At 34.6% G+C, this 23,027-nt stretch overlaps 1 protein-coding gene across 5 annotated transcripts in view; it reads left to right on the forward strand.

The window, feature by feature from the left end:
• LOC132759576 (battenin-like) overlaps positions 1–23,027 on the forward strand; it is a 295,062-nt gene that overhangs the window by 265,396 nt on the left and 6,639 nt on the right. Inside the window, exons 14-15 of one of the 5 annotated variants that reach the window (XR_009629738.1) lie at positions 544–1,417; positions 1,552–3,869. The exons of 3 other annotated variants lie outside the window; for them this stretch is intronic. Coding sequence is in view for 1 of the 2 variants with exons in the window: in XM_060751387.1 (XP_060607370.1) it covers positions 544–557 (14 nt within the window). In the remaining variant the exon portion in view is untranslated. Of the gene's footprint in view, positions 1–543; positions 3,870–23,027 lie in introns of those variants that run through there. One more of the 5 variants, XM_060751387.1, reaches the window with a different exon arrangement.

The following is a 23,027-nucleotide window of genomic DNA, read 5'->3' on the forward strand; positions in this document are numbered from 1 at the left end:
CTACTAAGTTTGTTCAAATAAAAGCCCTAGGATCAAAATTAACCCTGCACCGGGGATACTGATTTTCCTTATTTTTCTTATATGTCTATAGTAAAAACTTAAAAAATCTTTTATTAAATAACCCATAGAGCTAGAGCTTAGATATTAAGCATGAAACATCTTCTAATGAGTGTCTACCAAATTTGTTCAAATAAAAGCCCCAGGGTTGAATTTACCACGCTTGGGGTCTGATTTCCTTATATGTCTATAGTAAAAACTTTTAAAAATCCCAAAGAGCTTGAGCTTAGATATTTATCATGAAACATCTTCTAATGGGTGTCTACCAAGTTGGTTGAAAAAAAAGCCCCTGGGTTAAAATTAGCCCTGCCCCAAGGGCCTATATACAGGTGAGCAATTTCAGGGCCATCATGGCCCGCTTGTTTTTTATAATGTAACAGTTTTATTAATTTTGATGTAGCTTTGATACAATCAGTTTAAATTTTACTAAAGTTAAAGGTACATGTACATTGCAAGAGCAGTGTTTATAAATAACCTATATTTCAGAAGAAAATACCTAATAGACAGCTATGCTGTTGAAAAGCGACACATCTGACCTGCAGAGTTCTAGTTTTTAATGATAATGATGCATTTTAATGTTAATCCTGCAGTTTTCACTAAACTTTATGTGATTAACTTGCAATTTGTTGGCGTTATGTATTTCACACAATGTTAATGTGTGATGTCATATATCTGTTAAGCGGCCATATTGTTTAGTGTGTGTTTGTGTGCGTTAAAATGGCTGATTACAACGATTTTCAATAAAATTGTGCATTTTGAAAGAACAATGCTAAGGTTACAGGCAAATGGTGAGCAGGCAATTAAGAAAACGACAATGAAGAAGTGGTATGCTGAATTTCGAGACGGCCAGCAAAGCATCCATGACGAAAAGCTCTGTGGACGTACCAAGATTGTAACCTCAAATCACGTCACTGTGACTGAGGAGCTGCTCGACAATGATCGTCACATTAAAATTTGTGAAAAAAACAAACCATCAGATTGTAATATTGGCACAATACACCGCATTATACACGAAGGACTGAATATGAGACGCATGTGTGCCAGGTGGGTTCCAAAAATGCTGACGGATGAAAAAAAAATTGGAAAGAGTTCAGTGTTGCCAACATTTTCTCAGAGGAATTCAAAGGGGTTTCTTGCGATGGATAGTAACTTTTGATGTGACATGGTCAGTCTATACGTACCTGAAACAAACTGACAGTCTTCTTTGTGGAAAACCCCGGGATTGCCTTCACCTAAGAAGTTTAAAGTTGGCCCATCTGCAAAGAAAAAGATGTTCATCATCTTCTTTGACGTCGATGGCGTGATACTGAGCCATGCTGTATCCGTTGGTCAGATGGTGATGGCAAAGTATTATTTTAAGGTGAATAAATTTATCAGATCTATAATATAATACTCATTCTAAAGTCAATACATTACCTAATAATTATTAATATTTGTGTAAGTAATTATGAAAATAAATCATTATAACAATTTACTTATGATTGCATTTATCAGTATATATGCTGAGACGCAATTTCATGAGGGCGATGAGAAAGTAGCGGGGAACGAAAATCGTCGACATGATATTCCATCACGACAACGTACCCTGTGTGGAGAAAACATGGGACATACTTCGAAGTACTCGATCACCCAGCCTACAATCAAACCTCACCGCTGTTACCGACACTGAAGTAAGTTCTGTGGGTGAAAACTTCAATGACATGGACGAGCTGTCTAACGGTTGCAAGGTGCAATTTCTGAGATAAATGGCTTCTCCTACTTTAAGAGTTTCCTGTCATGGGTCTACCATTGTAAAAGGTGTGTTTCCTTTCACAGGGAATATATCGAGGAAGACTAGGTGCGTGTTTTGGGTGACACTTGCACATGCATTAAACATGACATTGTTAATAATGGCGTTTGGCCGGTTCAACTGGAATTACCATAGAAAAACATGTAATTTTCTAATTAAGTTTTACTCGATTTTATTGAAATTTTGTGTATATGTTAACTCTATGTTTATTTACAATGTGAATTTCGTATGAGTATTGAAAATATGACAGCTTTTTTCTGCGTATTTATTGAACACCCCTGCTAAAACACAAAAATTCTTCAATTATTATACTATAGAAACTTTAGATTAGATATTTGGTATGAAAAACTTTGTCTGGTGGACCTCTACCAAAAAATTCAAATTACAGCACTTATATGTTTATGGTAAAAAGTTTTAAAAAGATTTCTTCTCTTAACTACAAGAGCTAAAGCTTACCGGGTAGTTATTAAACATTATCTAGTAGACTTCTACTAAGTTTGTTCAAATTATAGCCCTTAGGGGAAAATTGGCCCCGCCCTAAGCTTTTCTTTATGCAGTAAATACTTAAAAAATCTTCTTCTTGAAAACTGCAAGGGCTATAATATACCTTAGTAAACACCTGAATGAATTTCTGTGTATATTGTAATGCATCTGGTTGTCAGTCCATTTATCTGTTAGCAGGTTTTTGTGTCCGGTCTTTTGAACTGGTGGGAGGAAATTGAAACTTCTTGGCAGAAATTTTAACCATGAGACGATGTGCAGAGTGCAGGTTTGACCATTCTCAGGTTCAGGTCAATTTTAAGCTTAGTCATTTTGTTTCGATGTCCAACTTTAGTGGCCGCTATGTATCATGTGAACCGCTTGAAAGAAACTAAAACTTTTTGGCAGAAATATTCCTTAAATTGAGATGGTGTGCAAAACACAAGTTCGGACTTCCTAAGATCAAAATTGGCCCCGTTGATTTATAATAGACTTATATAGGAATTTTCGTGTCAGGTCAGTGTTGTTATATTTTTCTTGTCCATTGGGATCATTGATGCCAGCACTATTTAGTGTTGAGAATTGAGTACCGCTCAAGCCAGTGCTAGGGGGCGTGAGGGATGTTGCACTTATTCAGTATCCCTCATGTACGGACTCAATCAAACCGAGTCTGCAATTCTTATGCAATTTTGTTGTGATTAATGCTTCCGAGGGATCACTTTGTTTCCAGAACAGGTGAATAGAAATTGAAACTTCTTGGCAAAAATGGTAACCATAATTAGGCAATGTGCAGAGCACAGGTTTGACCTCCCTCAGGTCAAGGTCAAACTTAGTTATTTAGTATCAATTTCAGCTCTGTTTCTAGACTACCTCAGGTCAAGGTCACACTGACTCATTCAAAGTCCTTATATTAGTGTGTATATTACAAAGGGAGATAACAATGTATGAATTTATCAATATGTTTCCTCCCAATATATATTATATATATTTACCTCCCTTTTATTCCCAAAATCTGATATTTATTGCTCATTTGTGTTGACTATTTTTTTTGTCCATGGACCCGATTTTTTTCAATTAATCCCATCGATTTACAGCTAAAAATAAATTCAGATGCAAGAATTCCTTTTGATTTCTATTATGTAAAGTCATATATTGGTTTCCTTTTCGGTGATTCGCAGTCATTATGTCATATTAATGGATGAGAACGGGAACAAATTTCATATATAAAAGCAGTATAAAAGACAAAATAAAAAAATATTCTTTAAATTTGGTAATTTATTTCTTACATTTGTATCTTCTACAGGAAATTACTAACTGTACACAGTGGGTTATGTATATATTTATTGCTGTACATGATAGCTATAAATAGATATGACCTTCACATTGTGAAATGCCGAAAATTTATTTTACAGTCATTTGTTTCGCACTATGGCAATAACGAACTGGAGAGTTTTGCAGGAAATGAAATGCAAACATATTCAACCATAAATTGCACTCTTCATAAAGCTTTTATATCTTTGACTCGCATGAACATGATGTTAGTAAATTTTGTTATGTTTGTCTGAAATTATAGTAACAGTCTTCAATTGATAAATAATGTTTCACTATATTAACATGCCATGCAAATTTATTCATGATTTTTAATGTTGTCAAGCGTAAAACAAAAAATCCTGAATTTCGTTTTTTTTTTAAATTCATCACACTTTTTCATTCCAGTGTGTGTACTTCTTCCAGTATTTATCTGGGACTTAGAATATTGGTATTGTATCTTAACTCCCAGGTATTAAAAGAAAAAAATTACTTAATTTGACATGAAAAAATGCATGTAATACTATATTAGTCCCTTTTATTGCTATTTTTATATTCTGTTTGTATATTTGTTACAATCATGATAATAAAAAAACAGACTGTTAATTTTGACTCATGTTTTGTATGTTCCAAAGAAAATGCATTTAATATTCTTATCTCTACCAAAGTTCATGATGAACAATGTCTTCCGTCCGCCCATTCATCTATGATATACATGTACAATTCTGGTGAAATCCAATTAACCATTGAAAAGTTTATAAGAATATCTGGTCATCAGATGCCTACTAGGTCATCTCGCTGCATTTCTTGCTTGGATGCCCTTTGATAATGTACACTAGTACTTTATAATCTAAATAGAAAATGACCTGTGCCCAGGATTGATTTGGTAATAGGTATCTGTAATGAACGCATTCTTTAGCGCAGAGCTTCTCAATTGCTGCATTGCAGCAACATTAAAAATTTTGTACTTGTAATGTTTGTTGTTTTTTTGTTTTGTTTTTAATAATCAAACTTTAAATTTTTAGATTTTTTTCCTGTTAAGATTATAATAATTGAGCAGCTTTTATAGGTTTATATGATTTTATTAATTTAAACTGGTGTTACTTAAGATATGTAAATTCACCATAAGTTGTAAATGAGGCATATGAAATGTCAATTTTTTAAAGGAAATTTATAAAAACTTTTGAGTACCATACCAGTAGTTGTTAGTTTACATTGCTACATCTGCTTTGAGCTCACCAAAACCGAAGGTTCAGGGTGAGCTATTAGTATCAAAGGGGATGCTCTGGCATCTTGTGTCTTCTCTGAAACTGCTGGGCAGATTTACCTTAAATTTGGTCTGTAGCTGTTAAGCATCCTTGTAACAGTCACAGTTAAATTTGCTCATGTCATTTCAATTGGCCCCTTCTAGGGGTCAACAGAGCTTAAATAGAAAAAAATATTTAAACATCTATTAAATTAAATGATGGATGATCACCAAACTCTGTCTGTAGCATTCTTAGGTAGTCTTTTTATCAAATTTGCTTATATTTATTTGATTGGCCCCTTTTAGGGGCCACTTAAAAGCAAAAAAAAAGAATAAACTTTAATCATCTTCTATACTGAACTAATTGATGGATGGTCACCAAACATTGTAGCTTTCTTATGTAGTGTAAGGATCTGACATTCTAGCATTATTCTGAAATGTACTTACAACAGAACTTATAATGAAATCCAAGTGACATTGTGAAATCCTATAGCTTCATCTATTGTTGACTTCTACAAGATAAAGATTCACTTACCTGATTGATCTGAAGGAACACTGTATTAACACTTATTGACTTTGCAATTTAAGCTGATAGAAATGTTAAACTTACCTTATTGTATAGCAGAAAACTGATTTTCTCTTTACATTTTCTGTGTAGCAGACGTCCAATGACAGACATCTTTGAAATCTGTCACTTCATATTTTATATTGAAGATTTCTTATTGTTAATATCAATTTCAGTCAAATTCAATTCAAGAACCTAATTTATGTAAAGTTTATGGTTGATTAAGGTAAGAAATCCTTAAGTATTCACTACATGTTTTTGTATATTAATGATTTTCGTATGTAGATTTTATATGCGATTTCAATATGGCTGCCATTGAAATCCAAGATTTCAGATTCAGAAATCCGGCTGTCTGTCCATTGGAGGATTTCCGGATTTCTGTTGTTTCATTGGTGGATTTCCACTTAGGCTAAAAATAGAAAAACCTTTAAAAAAATTTGTACTGAACTAATTGATGGATAATCAAGAAACTTTGTCTGTAGCATTCTTGGGAAGCCTTTTATCAAGTTTGCTCATATTAATTTGATTGGCCCCTTTTAGGGGCAGCTAAAGCTAAAAATAGAAAAACCTTTAAATGTCTCCTTCTACTGAACTACATGTAATTGATGGATGATCACCAAACTTTGCCTGTAGCAGTTAGATGGTCTGTTGTCAAATTTGTTCAAATTAATTTGATTGGCCCTTTTAGGGGCCTCTAGAGCTAAATCTTAAAACAATTTCTGTACTGAACTAATTGATGGATGATCACCAAACTTTGCCTGTAGCAGTTAGATGGTCTGTTGTCAAATTTGTTCAAATTAATTTAATTGGCCCCAAGGGCCAAAATTTGAAGAAAAAAAACTTTTCACATCTTCTTTTACTGAATTAATTGATATTTGATAATCACCAAACTTTGTCTAGCATCATCTTCTACTGAATTAATTTGTGGTAAAGTTCAGGATCTGTTCAAATGATTATGCTGCATTAATGTAAATATTATCACATATTTTCTAATTATGCCCCCACTTCAAAGAAGAGTATTGCTTTGCATTTGTCGGTCCGTCGGTCTGTCGGTCCGTAGACCAAATGGTTTCCGAGTGATAACTAAAGAACGCTTAGGCCTAGGAACTTCAAACTTGGTATGGTGATTGATCATGACCAGTAGATGACCCCTATTGATTTTGGGGTCAAGGGGTCAAAGGTCACATTGACCTTGTAGGTAAAAACGGTTTCCGATCAATAACTAAAGAACGCTTAGGCCTAGGAACTTCAAACTTGGTATGGTGATTGGTCATGACCAGTAGATGACCCCTATTGATTTTGGGGTCAAAGGTCAAGGTCACATTGACCTTGTAGGTAAAAACGGTTTCCAATCAATAACTAAAGAACGCTTAGGCCTAGGAACTTCAAACTTGGTATGGTGATTGGTCATGACCAGTAGATGACCCCTATTGATTTTGGGGTCAAAGGTCAAGGTCACATTGACCTTGTAGGTAAAAACGGTTTCCGATCAATAACTAAAGAACGCTTAGGCCTAGGAACTTCAAACTTGGTATGGTGATTAGTCATGACCAGTAGATGACCCCTTTTGATTTTGGGGTCAAAGGTCAAGGTCACATTGACCTTGAAGGTAAAAACGGTTTCTGATCAATAACTAAAGAACGCTTAGGCCTAGGAACTTCAAACTTGGTATGGTGATTGGTCATGACCAGTAGATGACCCCTATTGATTTTGAGGTCAAGGGGTCAAAGGTCACATTGACCGTGTAGGTAAAAACAGTTTCCAATCAATAACTAAAGAACGCTTAGGCCTAGGAACTTCAAACTTGGTTACTGGTGATTGGTCATGACCAGTAGATGACCCCTATTGATTTTGGGGTGAAGGGGTCAAAGGTCAAGGTCACATTGACCTTGTAGGTAAAAATGGTTTCCGATCAATAACTAAAGAACGCTTAGGACTAGGAACTTCAAACTTGGTATGGTGATTGGTCATGACCAGTAGATGACCCTATCTGTTTTGGGGTCAAAGGTCAAGGTCACATTGACCTTGTAAGTAAAAACGGTTTCCGATCAAAAACTAAAGAACGCTTAGGCCTAGGAACTTCAAACTTGGTATGGTGATTGGTCATGACCAGTAGATGACCCCTATTGATTTTGGGGTAAAAGGTCAAGGTCACATTGACCTTGTAGGTAAAAATGGTTTCCGATCAATAACTTAAGAACACTTAGGCCTAGGAACTTCAAACTTTATATGATGATTGGTCATGACCAGTAGATGACTCTTATTGATTTTGGGGTCAAGGGGTCAATGTCAAATTGACCTTGTACTTTAAGATGGTTTGTTACCAATAACTCAACCAGTCAAGTTGCCTTGGTTGATGTTTTTATATTAAACTAAAAATGCTTTTGGTATACACATTTGAAGGTCTTATGTAATATAACAACTTGGCTGTCATTAATGAGGCCTACATGATTCATAAAATTCATGCATATTTTATTTGGTAAGATTTGTAATAACTTAAATTGCTGCACACAACCTATGGGGTCACAATAATTATTACCTTGTGACTAGTCATGACCAGTAGATAACCCTTATTAATTTTTTGTTCACTGGGTCAGAAGTCATGCATAATAACCTGATCACATGACTAATTGGCTGCCATAGGGGGCATACATGTTTTACAAACATATCTTGTTTAAAGTTATGTTATTGTTGATTTATTTTAATCAAAATAACTATTATATATATCTAATCATGATAAAGGGAGAAAATCTTGATAAGTCTTTAAGGTTCTCTTGACAACTAGGAAAGGGGCATCACTCTTGTTCAGCTAAATAAGGATATATTGTTTTCAGCATTTTAACAAGTATTCTAATAATCTAATGAGGATTTTCTTTGTGTTTTTTTATTCACAGTATAAATAATATGTATCTTGAATAATATTGCATTTCATTTGTGTCCGGACTGTAACTTTGTCATGCATCATAGGATTTCAAAATAACTTGGCATAAATGTCTACCACATCAAAACAATGTGTCACGTCAAGTTCACACTACTATTTTGAAGTTCACTTTATCACAATAAGAGTTAAAAGGTACACACAATCTTGTCCGGACTGTAACTTTGTCATGCATCAAAGGATTTTACTATTACTTGGGATGTAATGTGAATGTCTTCCACATCAAGACGATGGGTCACGTCCAGGAATCACATCCCTACCTCAAAGGTCAAGGTTACATTAACATTTTGAAGTTTCACTTTATCACAATAACAGTTTATAGGTACTCAAATTTGTGTCCGGACTGTAACTTTGTCATGCATCAAAGGATTTTAGAATAACTTGGCATAAATGTGTACCACAACAAGACGATGTGTCGCGTCAAAGAATCACGTACCTACCTCAAAGGTCAAGGTCACATTTTTTAACATTTTGAAGTTTCACTTTATCAAATAAGAGTTTATAGGTACACACATTTGTGTCAGGACTGTAACTTTGTCATGCATTGCAGGATTTTAGAATAACTTGGCATAAATATCTACCACCTCAAGATGATGTGTCGCGTTCAAAAGTCAAGTCCCTACCTCAAAGGTCAAGGTCACATTAACATTTTGAAGTTTCACTTTATCACAATAAAAGTTTATTGATATACACATTTGTGTCCGGACTGTAACTTTAACATGTATCGAAGGATTTTAGAATAACTTGGCATAAATGTCTACCACATCAAGACAATGTGTCGCATTTAAAAATCACATACCTACCTCAAAGGTCAAGGTCACACTGCCATTTTGAAGTTCACTTTATCACAATTAGAGTTTATGGAACACACATTGGTGTCCGAACTGTAATTTTGTCATGCATTGAAGAATTTTAAAATAACTATGCATAAATGATAACCACATTAAGATGACATGTTGCGTTCAAGACCTTTGTCCCTACCGTCAAGGTCACACTCATAGTTTGAAGGTACTCACTATCTCAAGAAAAGAGTTTGAAGATGCACATTCATGCACGCACAAATGTCTACCACATCAAGACGATGTGCTATGGCTAAGGCTCATGTCGGTCTCCACTTACACAATAATCATATCCAGACTGTAACTTTATCCTGCATTGAGGGATTTTGAAATAACTACGCACAAATGTCTATAGCATGACAATGTTGTGTTGGGTCCAAGGACCACTTCCCTTTTCAAAGGTCAAGGTCACACTTGTATTTTGAAAGATCACAATTAGAGATTATAGGTACACACATTTGTGTCCGGACTATGGCCGGTATTCAGAATGGATACTTAAACTCACACTCAATGAGTAAATCCCATATAATTGTCTAACGGTCAAGACAGTCCTCAACCTTTCAGTAAAGTGGTATTCAGGTTATAAAGTAAGTGTTGAGTGAACTCAGGAAAGTTGAGAATCTGTGAGATTAGGAGGGGGCTACCTTGAGGTGTCCTCAATAAAATGATACTGAATACCACTTAGTTTTGAGTATTGATTTTGAATTAATTTCGTCCAATAAATACATTTCAGTGCATTATATACGCGAACTGACATTATTTTTAGAGGAAATAAATGCTGAAAAGTGATAGAGATGATCCCATTAATACCAGTTATTATGCCAAAAAGAAACAAATTCATACGATTTCAAGTTGGCAATTTCTTTAATTTCCTTTTATCCATAAAAACAGCTGTTCTTGTGTTTGTCAATGTGACCGTCGATGATTCTGGACTCAAGTCCTCGGATGATTTGTCGTATGCGTCTAAATATAGGCCTATGTAAATATACATCAGTTTATGTTTTCAACAAATGTCATTTACTTATAAGTATTTATTGTTTTGTTTATGAAATATTAAAAATAACAGTTAGATACAAGTTCTACCACACTGTTTGAATTTTGGGCAATCCATATTTTTAAAGATATTTTAAAGGAAACATGACAGAAAAAAAATCATGGCGCCATGAATAACCATGGCATAAAGTTAAACGTTGATGACGTCTGAGTATTTTAATTAAAGTCCAAGTAGCTAAACAATATCTTGAACATTTGTTTAGCATGATTTATGTAAAATACACTTTACTAAACGAGTATGGTGTCATTACTAAGATCCAGTTTGTTACTTTAATAACAACTGTATAATGATTTATCGCTTCAGTTGTTAGGTATTTCCCAGCATCACAATCAAACAGGGTTGTTGTGCTTGTTTGTTTGTTTTTGTTGTTGATTTTTGGGGGAATTATGTATAAAATCCTTGAATTTGATCTAAGAAATTAAAAAGATTAGGATTCTATATTTGCAAATACCAAAGACAAAGATTTAAATAAAACAGTCTGGTTAAAGGCACGTTATGCCTCTTTCTATTTTAATTGTTCAGAAAAATAATTAAAAAACTATTTAAAGTTGCACTTAAAGTGACATTATGCCCATCTAAGGGTATAAATATAGTATGTAAAAGGGTGAGAGTCAAAATAAGTTTACATTTTGACATGACGGTTTCTTTCAATATTATAATTCACTTTGCATAAACCATTGATAACCCATATGGCCAAGGAAAAAAAATATCCATCGAAAGTTACCTGTAGCGTTCAATTCATTAAAAGAGTGGGGCAGTCTTTTATATTATAAGAGAAATTTATATTTCATCCTAAACATTTTCCAATATCACTGTTGGTCAATCACCATAAAAAAAATAATATAATAGACAATCGTATGAAATATATAATCAATTCAGCTCAACTTGAAAATGAAAAATGAGCATAATGTCACTTTAACGTATAGTAATGTCTTATGATTGATGGTAAAAATGTAAAAGATGTAGTATTTTGACTTCCATGCAACATCATTATACCCTTTGCAAAACTTGAAATTTTGTGAGATAAAAATGATAGAATTTCTTAGGCATAATGGACCTTTAAAATGTCATAAGTTGATTTTTAAAAAAATTGTGTATTGCAAAAAAAATTCATTGACATTAAAAATTGGATGCTACTTTCAAAATATAGTTTACGCTATTGAAATAAAAAAATCAGTTTTAAATGCCTGCCAAAAGTCTTTCACTGCTTTCTTTAGCTTCCTTTTCTAACGTCCTGTCTTTCAGGTTTTCAAACATTATTTTCTTATCATGGAATTAACTACTTGAAAATTATTAAATCTCTTTAATTCCCCCTGATGCTTTTGTTTTATCGAACAAAGATTTAAAATCCTTTTAAACGACATGGTTGTATATATATTGAGTGGTGTTACGCAATAAAACCGATCAGTCAACATTTGAAGTCTCCCTCACGAGAGGTAAGGGTGAGAAAACAAAATGAATACCACTTTGCACAGTGTGAGTAACTTACCATAAGTCTACTCCAGCGTTACTTGAGGCGACCTTTCGTGAGTTTAAGTCGAGATTGAGATTGAGTATCGTTTCTGAATACGGGCCTATAACTTAGTCATGCATTGAAGGATTTTAAAATAACTTGACACAAATGTCTTCCACATCAAGATGACGTGTTGTGTATAAGACCCATGTTCCTACCTCCAAGGTCAAGGTCACTCTAATAGTTAGAAGGTACTTATGCTCATGAGAAGTGTTCGAATGTACACATTAGTTTCCAAACTGTAACATTGTCATGCATTGAAGGATTTTAAAATAACTTGGCATAAATGTCTACCACATCAAGATGTTAACTGTCGCATCCAAGACCCTTGTCCCAAGATATTAAGTTTGCTTTAAATAGCACTTCATTTCACAAGAACAATATTAAACAATTAGTTACTTTCATTCTCTTTTCTTTTCATAATACCTGCATGCTTAAGAAACCTTTTCGGGGGTATTCGTCACTTTATTGACAGCTCTTGTTTGGACTTCTTTTAATAAGTTTTAGGGATATTCTATTTATAGAATTAGGGATGAATCATGTATCACTTTTTGAGACATTGTATAGTGGAACCCCACTCTATTGATCTATTTACAAGTCTTTCGATTTTTTTGCAAAATGCGCCACTTACTGATTGTTTACATTTACAACAGTGTCACGAAAATCTTTCGAATTTTTTTTGTGCAGTAAAAATGATCAAAAACATGTTTCCAGTTCCGTTAGACATTGTAGACAGTAAATAGACTTATAAATAGTGTGTTCTTAACAAAAGTACATTTACTGTCTATTAAAAGTTCCTAAATTTATGCTGACATTTTAAAACAGACATCTTTGTTTCTAATTGACTGAAAAATCTAACATAAAGAAACTGACTAACTGAGCTATTCTCACAATGCATGGAATTTAATGGCGTTATCTAATTCTTCAACCTGTTTGACATGTCTGTAAATATCCGTATATCAGAAAGCTAAAAACTATATATCAGTAACGTTTGCCATGTTAATATTATGACAAAAGGATCAAAATAAATTATACAAAATGAAGATTCAGGGAGATTTAATTTTTTTACTGCAGTTGTTATTTATGGGTAAATAGATCGATACAACCGGGTTCCAGGCTACTTACATAAATCATTAATTATTTGAGATTAAATATAAGAAAGAAGATAAGTTTACTATTTAGTATAATTTGATAACATATTTGTCATTTTAAGAGTGAAAATTACAGAATTCTATTTATAGATTTGATTGATTAAACCTGAATAACCTCTTTTAGACCTCATGAACCAATCTAAAAATCTGGAAACAAAGTGATCGCTCGGAAGCACTAAACTTACAACATATTACCTGAAAATTGCAGACTCTGTTTGATTGAGTCTGTACATGAGATAATGAATAAATGCAACATCCCTCACTCCTCCAGGCACCAGCTTGAGCGGTACTCAATTCTCAACACTAAATAGTGCTGGCATCAATGATCCTGAAGAACCAGAAAAATATAACAACACTGAAGTGAAGTATGGGGCAACTTTTTACAGCTGCCATACGGCACTAATGACACCTGCTGTTGTGAAGTATAAAAATCTGGAAACAAAGTGATCCCTGGGAGGTTGTTCCATTATTGTTAGGGAATTAATGCAAACAATAAGTCAATGTTTTATTGTTTATTGATTTCAGTATATTCATATCACTTTGTTTTGTATTTATTTGTTGTAAATACATATTGTTATATTAAAAAATACACTTTTGCAAATATATGTTTATTTAGTAATTATGCTAGATCTTACATACCCTATTTAGAGGACAGTCCATTATGGTCAATTCTTATTGGTTGTTGAGAAAACAGCTGCATAACCATTTTCCCTGATCTCAGTTATTTGTTTTCTTAAAAGTTTTCAATAGAGAGACACTCAAACTAAGCTATTTTAGTATCAGTTTCCATTATTTCAGAATCACATTTTCAAACTTGATGATCATGTTTCATAATATTACTTTATGATACTGTATGTAAAGTTGTTTTATTAAAAGAGTTGTTCACTGAATAGTCATTTCATCAAAACTACCTGTTGGTTTTTTCCTCAATGAAGTTAAAGTTACAATTTTCCCTATTACTATAAGAGAGTAAGACAATTCAAACTGAAACGTTCTGGCCAAGTTGACTAATTGAAACAAATATCCACTGGTGGTGTCATCCTGACAAACAGTATACATGTATATTTAAATACTGAGATTATGCAATTATCTTATTTTTGAGATAAGTAAAAAAAAACGAAAGATCGCAATTCCGAAAGACGGTCATAGGCAAATGTTACCACAAATTGATGGATAGATGATCACCAAACTTTGTCTGTAGCATTCTTAAAGGTTTTTATTTATCAAGTTTACTCATATTAATTTGATTTGTCAGTCATTTAAGCTTGAGCTGAAAATGGAAAAAAATCAAGTAGCCTGAGTCCATATGCTTTACTTACCAGATAAACAGTAACAATGAACTTAAGACATCTGTGAAAGCTAACAATCCTATCATTATACCCCCAAAAACGAAGTTTGGGGGTGTATATAGGAGTCACCCGGTGGTCGGTCGCTTGGTCGGGCGGTCGGTCGGTCCAGACGTCCGTTGCATTTTCCTTGTCCGGAGCATAACTTGAAAACGAATGGTTGGAATTCAATATAACTACATACAATGGTCAAGCACATTGAGAGGAAGTGCAGTGCACAAGAACCATAACTCTATCTTGACTAATTACAGAGTTATTGCCCTTTGTAACTTTTCCTTGTCCATGGCATAACTTGAAAACTACTGGTTGGAATTCAAAACAACTTCATACAATTGTCAAACACAATAAGGGGAAGTGCAGTGCACAAGAACCATAACTCTATCTAAAGTAATTACAGAGTTATTGCCCTTTGTTGCTTTTCCATTGCTTTTTTTTTTGTCTGTTGCATTTTCCTTGTCCGGAGCACAACTTGAAGACTAATGGATGGAATTCAATATAACTACATACAATGGTCAAGCACATTGAGAGGAAGTGCAGTGCACAAGAACCATAACTCTATCTTGACTAATTACAGAGTTATTGCCCTTTGTAACTTTTCCTTGTCCATGGCATAACTTGAAAACTACTGGTTGGAATTCAAAACAACTTCATACAATTGTCAAACACAATAAGGGGAAGTGCAGTGCACAAGAACCATAACTCTATCTAAAGTAAATTACAGAGTTTTATTGCCCTTTGTTGCTTTTTCCATTGCTTTTTTTTTGGTCTGTTGCATTTTTCCTTGTCCGGAGCACAACTTGAAGACTAATGGTTTGGAATTCAAATATAACTACATACAATGGTCAAGCACATTGAGAGGAAGTGCAGTGCACAAGAACCATAACTCTATCTTGACTAATTACAGAGTTATTGCCCTTTTGTAATTTTCCTTGTCCGTGGCAATAACTTGAAAAACTATGGTTTGAATTCAAAACAACTTCATACAATTGTCAACACAATAAGGGGAAGTGCAGTGCACAAGAACCATAACTCTATCTAAAGTGATTACAGAGTTATTGCCCTTTGTTGCTTTTCCATTGCTTTTTTTTTTGTCCATTGCATTTTCCTTGTCCGGAGCACAACTTGAAGACTAATGGTTGGAATTCAATATAACTACAATACAATGGTCAAGCACATTGAGAGGAAGTGCAGTGCACAAGAAACCATAACTCTATCTTGACTAATTACAGAGTTATTGCCCTTTGTAACTTTTCCTTTTCCGTGGCATAACTTGAAAACTACTGGTTGGAATTCAAAATAACTTCATACAATTGTCAAACACAAATAAGGGGAAGTGCAGTGCACAAACCATAACTCTATCTAAAGTAATTACAGAGTTATTGCCCTTTGTTGCTTTTCCATTGCTTTTTTTTTTTGTCCGTTTTGCATTTTCCTTGTCCGGAGCACAACTTTGAAGACTAATGGTTGGAATTCAATATAACTACATACAATGGTCAAGCACATTGAGAGGAAGTGCAGTGCGTAAGAAACATAACTCTATCTTGACTAATTACAGAGTTATTGCCCTTTGTTACTTTGCCTTGTCCGGGGCATAACTTGAAAACTACTGGTTGGAATTCAAAACAACTTAATACAATTGTTCAAACACAATAAGGGAAGTGCAGTACACAAGAACCATAACTCTATCTAAATTAATTACAGAGTTATTGCCCTTTGTTACTTTTTCCATTGCTTTTTTTTTTGTCCAGAACCATAACTTGAAGACTAATGGTTGGAATTCAATATAACACATACAATGGTCAAGCACATTGATAGGAAGTGCAGTGCACAAGAACCATAACTCCATCTTGACTAAATACAGAGTTATTGCCCTTTGTTACTTTTCCATTGCTTTCTTTTGTCCGGACCATAACTTGAAGACTAATTGTTGGAATTCATTATAACTTCATACAATGGTCAAGCACATTTAGAGGAAGTGCAGTGCATAAGAACCAAACTCCATCTTGACTAATTACAGAGTTACTGCCCTTTGTTACTTTTCCTTGTCCAGAGCATGACTTGAAAACAACTGGTTGGAATTCAAAACAACTTCATGCAATGGTCAATGACAATAAGGGGAAGTGCAGTGCACAAGAACCATAACTCCATCTTGACTAATTACAGAGTTATTGCCCTTTGTTACTTTTCCTTGTCCAGAGCATAACTTAAAACATACTGGTTGGAATTCAAAACAACTTCATACAATGGTCAAGCACAATAAGAGGAAGTGCAGTGCACAAGAACTATAACTCTATCTTCAGTATTTATAGAGTTATTGCCCTTTGTTCTTTTTCTTTGTCTTTCTGGACTTATTTACAGAGTAATTCAATTAAACTTCATCAATGGCCAACCACATTGAAAGGAAATGCAACATACATGAACCACAATTATCTTTAATTGCCCACAACCATAACTCTATATTTCAATTCTTTTACAAGGTATTCTGTTACTAGTAACATCCTCATTTCCGAAGCAGACTTGTGGGGGTATTAATCACATTTAGTGATAGTTCTAGTTTTTACTATGAAGAAAAAAAAAATTAAGTGTCAGGAAACTTTATAACTAGAGAGGCAAGTTGAAGTTGAACTGGACTTGTCTTTCCACAAGTTTACTTGAAAAATTATTTCCATCATCTGAAAACAGTTGTTTCTGGTGAGCGATTCAGGGACGTGATGGCCCTCTTGTTCCATATTGTTGGAAGTCTTTCTCTAATTGAAAGGCAGATATGGGTAGAGGGGCTGATGTAAAGTGGCAGTATAGTCTGCTGATTTTATTGACCTGTCAATTATAAATACATTATAGCACTCATTTCAATATTCGATCATACTTCGGTGCTGTCCTTGTAGGTACGAGAATTAATATGGAATATATAACTAATCTTTTTAAAATGTCACACTGGCTTAATATAAAGTTTGTCGTAACTTCTGCGATTGCACAGTAGGTTAAGTTGTTGCCTACTATATGAAAGATCTGTGGTCCGATCCCTTCTGTTGCCATTGTCTGTTGCCATTGTTTTATACGCATGTTTGAAAAACGGGTCATATTATAGTTTGCCCCCTCAGCGTGTGGGTAGGCTGTCTGGGCGTCCAATTTTGACCCGAGCATATCTCCTACACGCATGCAGGAATTTGATGAAACTTCATAGAAATGTTCACCACTATGAGAAGCTGTGTTGCGCACATGAACCAGGTCTCTAGGTCAAAAGTCAGGTGACACTTGGAGGTCATTGAAAAATGCTTGTCCGGTCTTACATATGGTGAAAGTTCAGATAAAAATATGAAAATGTGTACTTGGACCATTTAGTAAGAGGGATTGAAACACAAATGGTCATTATCATGATAATATATGTAAGGTCAAGGTCACTAAAGATGATTAAATATAGAGATTTTGTCCAAAGCATATCTTTTACATGCATGGAGGGATTCTAATGAAACTTCATAGAAATATTCACTATCAGAAGCAGTGTCATGCGTATGAACCAGGGAAAAGGTCAAGGTCCCATTAACAGGTCATTTTAGAACAAACTTCTACAGGCCTAGAGGGATTTTATTTTAACTTGGCACAAATGTTCACTGTAATGAGGAAGAGTGCTCCATTTAAAATTCTGGTCCCTGCAGCCAAGGTCAAGGTCACACATAGGGGTCAAAGTTCAGATGAAGATATGAAATTGTGTATTTAGACCATTTAGTCAATTGAAACACAAATGGTCATTATCATGACTAAAGGTGTGAAACATATAATTTAGGTTAATATATGCAAGGTCAAGGTCATTTAAGATTATAAAATATAGAGATTTTGTCCAGAGCATATCTTCTTGCATCCATGGTGGGACTCTAATGAAACTTCATAGAAATGATCACCACTATAAGAAGCAGTGTCACTTACATGAACCAGGTTTCTAGGTTAAAGGATAATGTCACACTTAGAGGTTATTAAAAAATGCTTGTTCGGAGCAAAACTTCAACATTCATCGGGGGATTTTAATGTAACTTGGCACAAAGGTTTGATATTATCCAGGTCCCTGCTACCAAAGTCAAGGTCACATAGAGAGGTCAAAGTTCAGATAAAAGAGAAGATGTGTACAGGGACTATTCAGTCATCTTTTATTGATGGATTTTAACACAAGTGATAACTATCATGACTACAAGTGTGACACATGTAACTTAGGTTAATATTTGCAAGGTCAAGGTCACGAGAGATGATAAAATTTCAAAATATTGTCCGGACATTGCCAAGAGCATATCTTCTATATGCATATTTATAATGCCCACATCTCTGTCAAATGCTTTTTGATGGGCTTATTTTGCAACAATGTTGCCCTTGTTTAAACCTATTCTTTTTTGTTTGCAAAATTGTCGACACGGATATGAAGCAACTAAGAAACATTAAAATGTTTTGAGTCTCGTTTTGATGCTCCCGAAGGGTGAATATATAGTCCCCGCTTTGTCAATACGTCTGCTTTTCATGTCCGGGACATTACTCTGTAACAACAACAGGTATCAACATGAAACTTTGTAGGTAGATAGATCTCATTGGATAGATGTGCAGTACATAAGAACCGTAACTCTGCCTTGCCTTATTATGGTGTTATTGCCCTTTGTTCATTTTACACTTTGAACATTGTCCAGGACATAACTCTAAAACGATAAGAGAACTCAACATGAAACTTTGTTGGTAGATATATCTTATTAGGTAGAAGTGCAGTGCAAAAGTCAACCATAACTCTCAAGCCTGTGCTAGGGGGCGTGAGGGATGTTGCACTTATTCATTATCTCTCATGTACAGACTCAATCAAACCGAGTCTGCAATTCTTATTTATTTGGTGTGATTAATGCTTCCGAGGGATCATTTTGTTTCCAGAATTTTGTACTTCACAACAGCAGGTGTCAAGTGCCGTGTGGCAGCTGTAAAAAGTTGCCCCGTACTTCACTTCAGTGTTGTTATATTTTCTGGTCCTTCGGGATCATTGATGCAAGCACTATTAAGTGTTGAGAATTGAGTACCGCTCAAGCCGGTGCTAGGGGGTGTGAGGGATGTTGCACTTATTCATTATCTCTCATGTACAGACTCAATCAAACCAAGTCTGCAATTCTTATGTAATTTTGTTGTGATGAATGCTTCCGAGGCCGAGGGATCACTTTGTTTCCAGAATTCTGCCTTGCCTAATTTTGGAGTTATTGCCCTTTGTCCATTTTTACACTTTGAACATTGTCCAGGACATAGTTCTTAAAGTATAATATATATTAACAAGACACTTTGTAGGTAGATAGATCTCATTGGGGAGATTTGCAGTGCACAAGAACAGTAATCGGCCTCACCTAATTTTTTAGTTATTCCCCTTTTTTCAAATTTACATTTTGAACTTTGTACGGGACATAACTCTGATACTATAAGAGATATAAACAAGAAACTTTGTAGGTAGATAGATATCATTGGGTAGATAATCAGTGCAAAGAGCAGTAACTCTGTCTGTCTTGGAATTATTGAACTTTGTCCGGGACATAACTCTGTTACTACAAGAGGTATACTTTTCTGTGTCCAAAACCAGTATTATTTTCAACCAGTTCTTGTATTTTGTGTGTTTACAGTATTGAAATGGCATTTCATTGATTTTAATAGGAATGAATTTTAAATATTAATTCTTAAATAATTATTTTTGTTATTTAAAAAGAGTATAGACTTTTTATTATCCCCTGCGGAAAGGTGGCGGGGGATATAAAAATAGTCTCTGTCCGTCCGTCCGTCCCACATTTTTGTCCGGAGCATATCTCACAAAGTATTTGAGGTATTGTCTTGAAACTTTATAGGTGGATAGATCATATTGAGGAGGAGTGCAGTGCACAAGAATGATAATTCTACCCTGCAAAATTTTTTAGTTATTGCCCTTTGTTATTTTTCATACTTTTTGTCTGGAGCCTATCTCAAAAAGTGTAAGAGGTATCAACTTGAAACTTCATAGGTGGATAGATGTCATTGAGGAGTGCAGCACACAATAATACTTATCTACCCTGCATTAATTTTCAGTTATTACCCTTAGCTATTTTCAGCCATCAGTATTCACATAGGTTTCAGATCTGTAATCACTTCAGCCATCAGTTTTCATTACCAAAAGACCTTTTAAAATTGAATGGTTCTGCTCTACTACTTATACATTCTTCCAATGAAAAAACACATTTGGCGGGGGATTGCCATGTTAACATGGCTCTTGTGTAATTTGTTGTGATTAATGCTTCAGAGGAATCACTTTGTTTCCAGACTTGTTTACCAAAATAAGTTCAAAACAAAACAAACATCATAAAAAACGATCATACATGTACTTCAATAATGCTTAAAAGATAAATAAGAAAAAACATCAGCACGTAGAAAATTTAGACATTATATACCCATAGTTTACACGATTGCGCTTATTATAAGGGTCAGTATAGCTATAACATAGCTACAAATTAAATTTAATCTTAGTGTGTGCGTATGTCTCAGGAAACTTGCCGAAAATGTATTGGATGATAAATATATTGTGTGCATTGACCTTATAATCAGTATGCATTTGACAAGTTAATAAAATCAAACAATACCGGTCTTATTATACATTAAATCTTGTAATAAAAACAAAAGAGCTAGAGCTTAGATATTTGGCATGAAACATCTTCTAGTGGATGTCTACCAAGTTTATTCAAGTAAAAGCCCTCAAGGGTCAAAATTGGCCCCAACCCAGGGGGTCATTGATTTTCCGTATATGTACATAGTAAAACTAACAAAGTCTTTTAATCAATAGAGCTTAGATATTTGGCATGAAATATGTTCTAGTGAATGTCTACCAAGTTTGTTCAAACAAAAGCCCTAGGGTAAAAATTGACCCTGCCCCAGGGTGTCTTTAATTTTCATTATTCACCAGGTTTTCAACGAAAACCGGGTTATTGTAAAGCCGAAGTCGGCGGGAGGGCGTCAACTTTTGGTTTGTAGGTAGTGTAGGTAGCTTATATCAAGAGGCAGCGTTGGATTGCTACCCAGGTGTCTGAGATCAAGGTCACTGTTACTAAAAATTGAAATTCAGTTTCCGGTCAATAACTTGAGTTTGTTTGGCCTATTGACACCAAACTTGGTGTATGGATAACTTATGTCAAGTGGCAGCTTGGGATTACTACCCAGGTGTCTGTGATCAAGGTTACTGTTATTTAAAAGAAATTCAGTTTTTGCTCAATAACTTGAGTTTGCTTTGGCCTATTGACACCAAACTTGGTGTATGGGACAGTTATAACAAGAGGCAGCTTGGGATTGCTACCCAGGTGTCAATGGTCAAGGTCATTGTTACTTAAAATAGAAATTCAGTTTCTGCTCAATAACTTGAGTTTGCTTTGGCCTATTGACACCAAACTTGATGTATGGGTAGCGTATATCATTAGATAAATATTTTCTTCATATCTAAATTAACCATCAATTAAAAAATAATAGGGTAAAGTGATCGTAAGTCGGACACATCGTAGCTTCTTCCACTATTATTTTTTAATTGATGGTTAATTTAGATATGAAGAAAATATTTATCTAATGAAAAATCAATTTATAAATCTTCCTTACCCTAATCGTCTTTTCAAGTAACTTCAGTATATATAGCAAGAGTTGAACAGTATTTGACATTAAGCCGTCCGGTTAGCTCAATAGGTAGAGCGTTGGACTGTGAATCGAGCAACCTGGGTTCGATTCCCAGATGGTGCAGATCACTTTCGTTGCGATTGATTATGAAATCTTTTCTAAGGTCATTCGCACTGTACCTTTGCTCGGGTATGTAAAGAAGTTTCAGTTCCTTGCGAAAGTGAAGGCAATTAGTACTAGTAAACTGCCTGACATCCTTATCTACCATTGAATTTTATCGCAAGCACACCATTTATTTTGTACAGTAACAAGTGACTTCATATGTAACTTTTGTCCCCCTAGCAAAAGCAACCAGTAATGTTTTTACATTGGCACTATTTCAGATACAAATATGAACGTTGTCCTATCAGTTTAAGATTTAGAGTTTCTATCTGCTTTTCTTTATAGATTACAATAATTTACTTGTTCATTGTCATGGAGAGCATTAATATAGACCTGAAATTTGGACCAGGGGAGTAATTATTGATACTAAATTTAATTTTGATAGCCGCTGACCTACTTTTGTTATCATCTGACCTACTTTCTTGCTGTTTGACATACAGACATGAAATTTGAACCAAATGCTGAATTGAATCAGCTGTCCTAATTTTGATATTTTTGATATCATTTGACCTACTTTCTTGTTTGAAATTTAGATTTGTCAGGATGTTTGTCTATATAATTTCTTGGATGAGTTCAAACATTGGTCATCTCAGTTACAGGAGCTAAAAATAGAAAAATCTTGTTAACACTCTAAAGGCTATTGCTTTGATCACAATATCCTGTGAAATGGCCAGGAATGTTGCTTTGATGATTTCTAGGTCCAGCTTGAATATGGGTCTCCTGGGGTCAAAAACTAGGTCACACAGCCAAATATGGAAAAACGTTGCTGACACTCTAGAGGTTGCTGTTTTGATCCAAATATTCTGGAAATTGGTTTACAGGTTGTTTTGGTGATTCTAGGTCAGGTTCAAATATTTGTCATTTGTGGTCAAAAACTAGGTCACACAGCCCAGATATTGCTGACACTGTAGAGACTACAGTAACTGTATTGAACCAAAATATCCTGGAAATTG

This window comes from Ruditapes philippinarum, unplaced genomic scaffold, assembly GCF_026571515.1.
Source record: "Ruditapes philippinarum isolate M1 unplaced genomic scaffold, ASM2657151v2 ctg301_1_1_1_1, whole genome shotgun sequence".
NCBI lineage: Eukaryota > Metazoa > Mollusca > Bivalvia > Venerida > Veneridae > Ruditapes > Ruditapes philippinarum.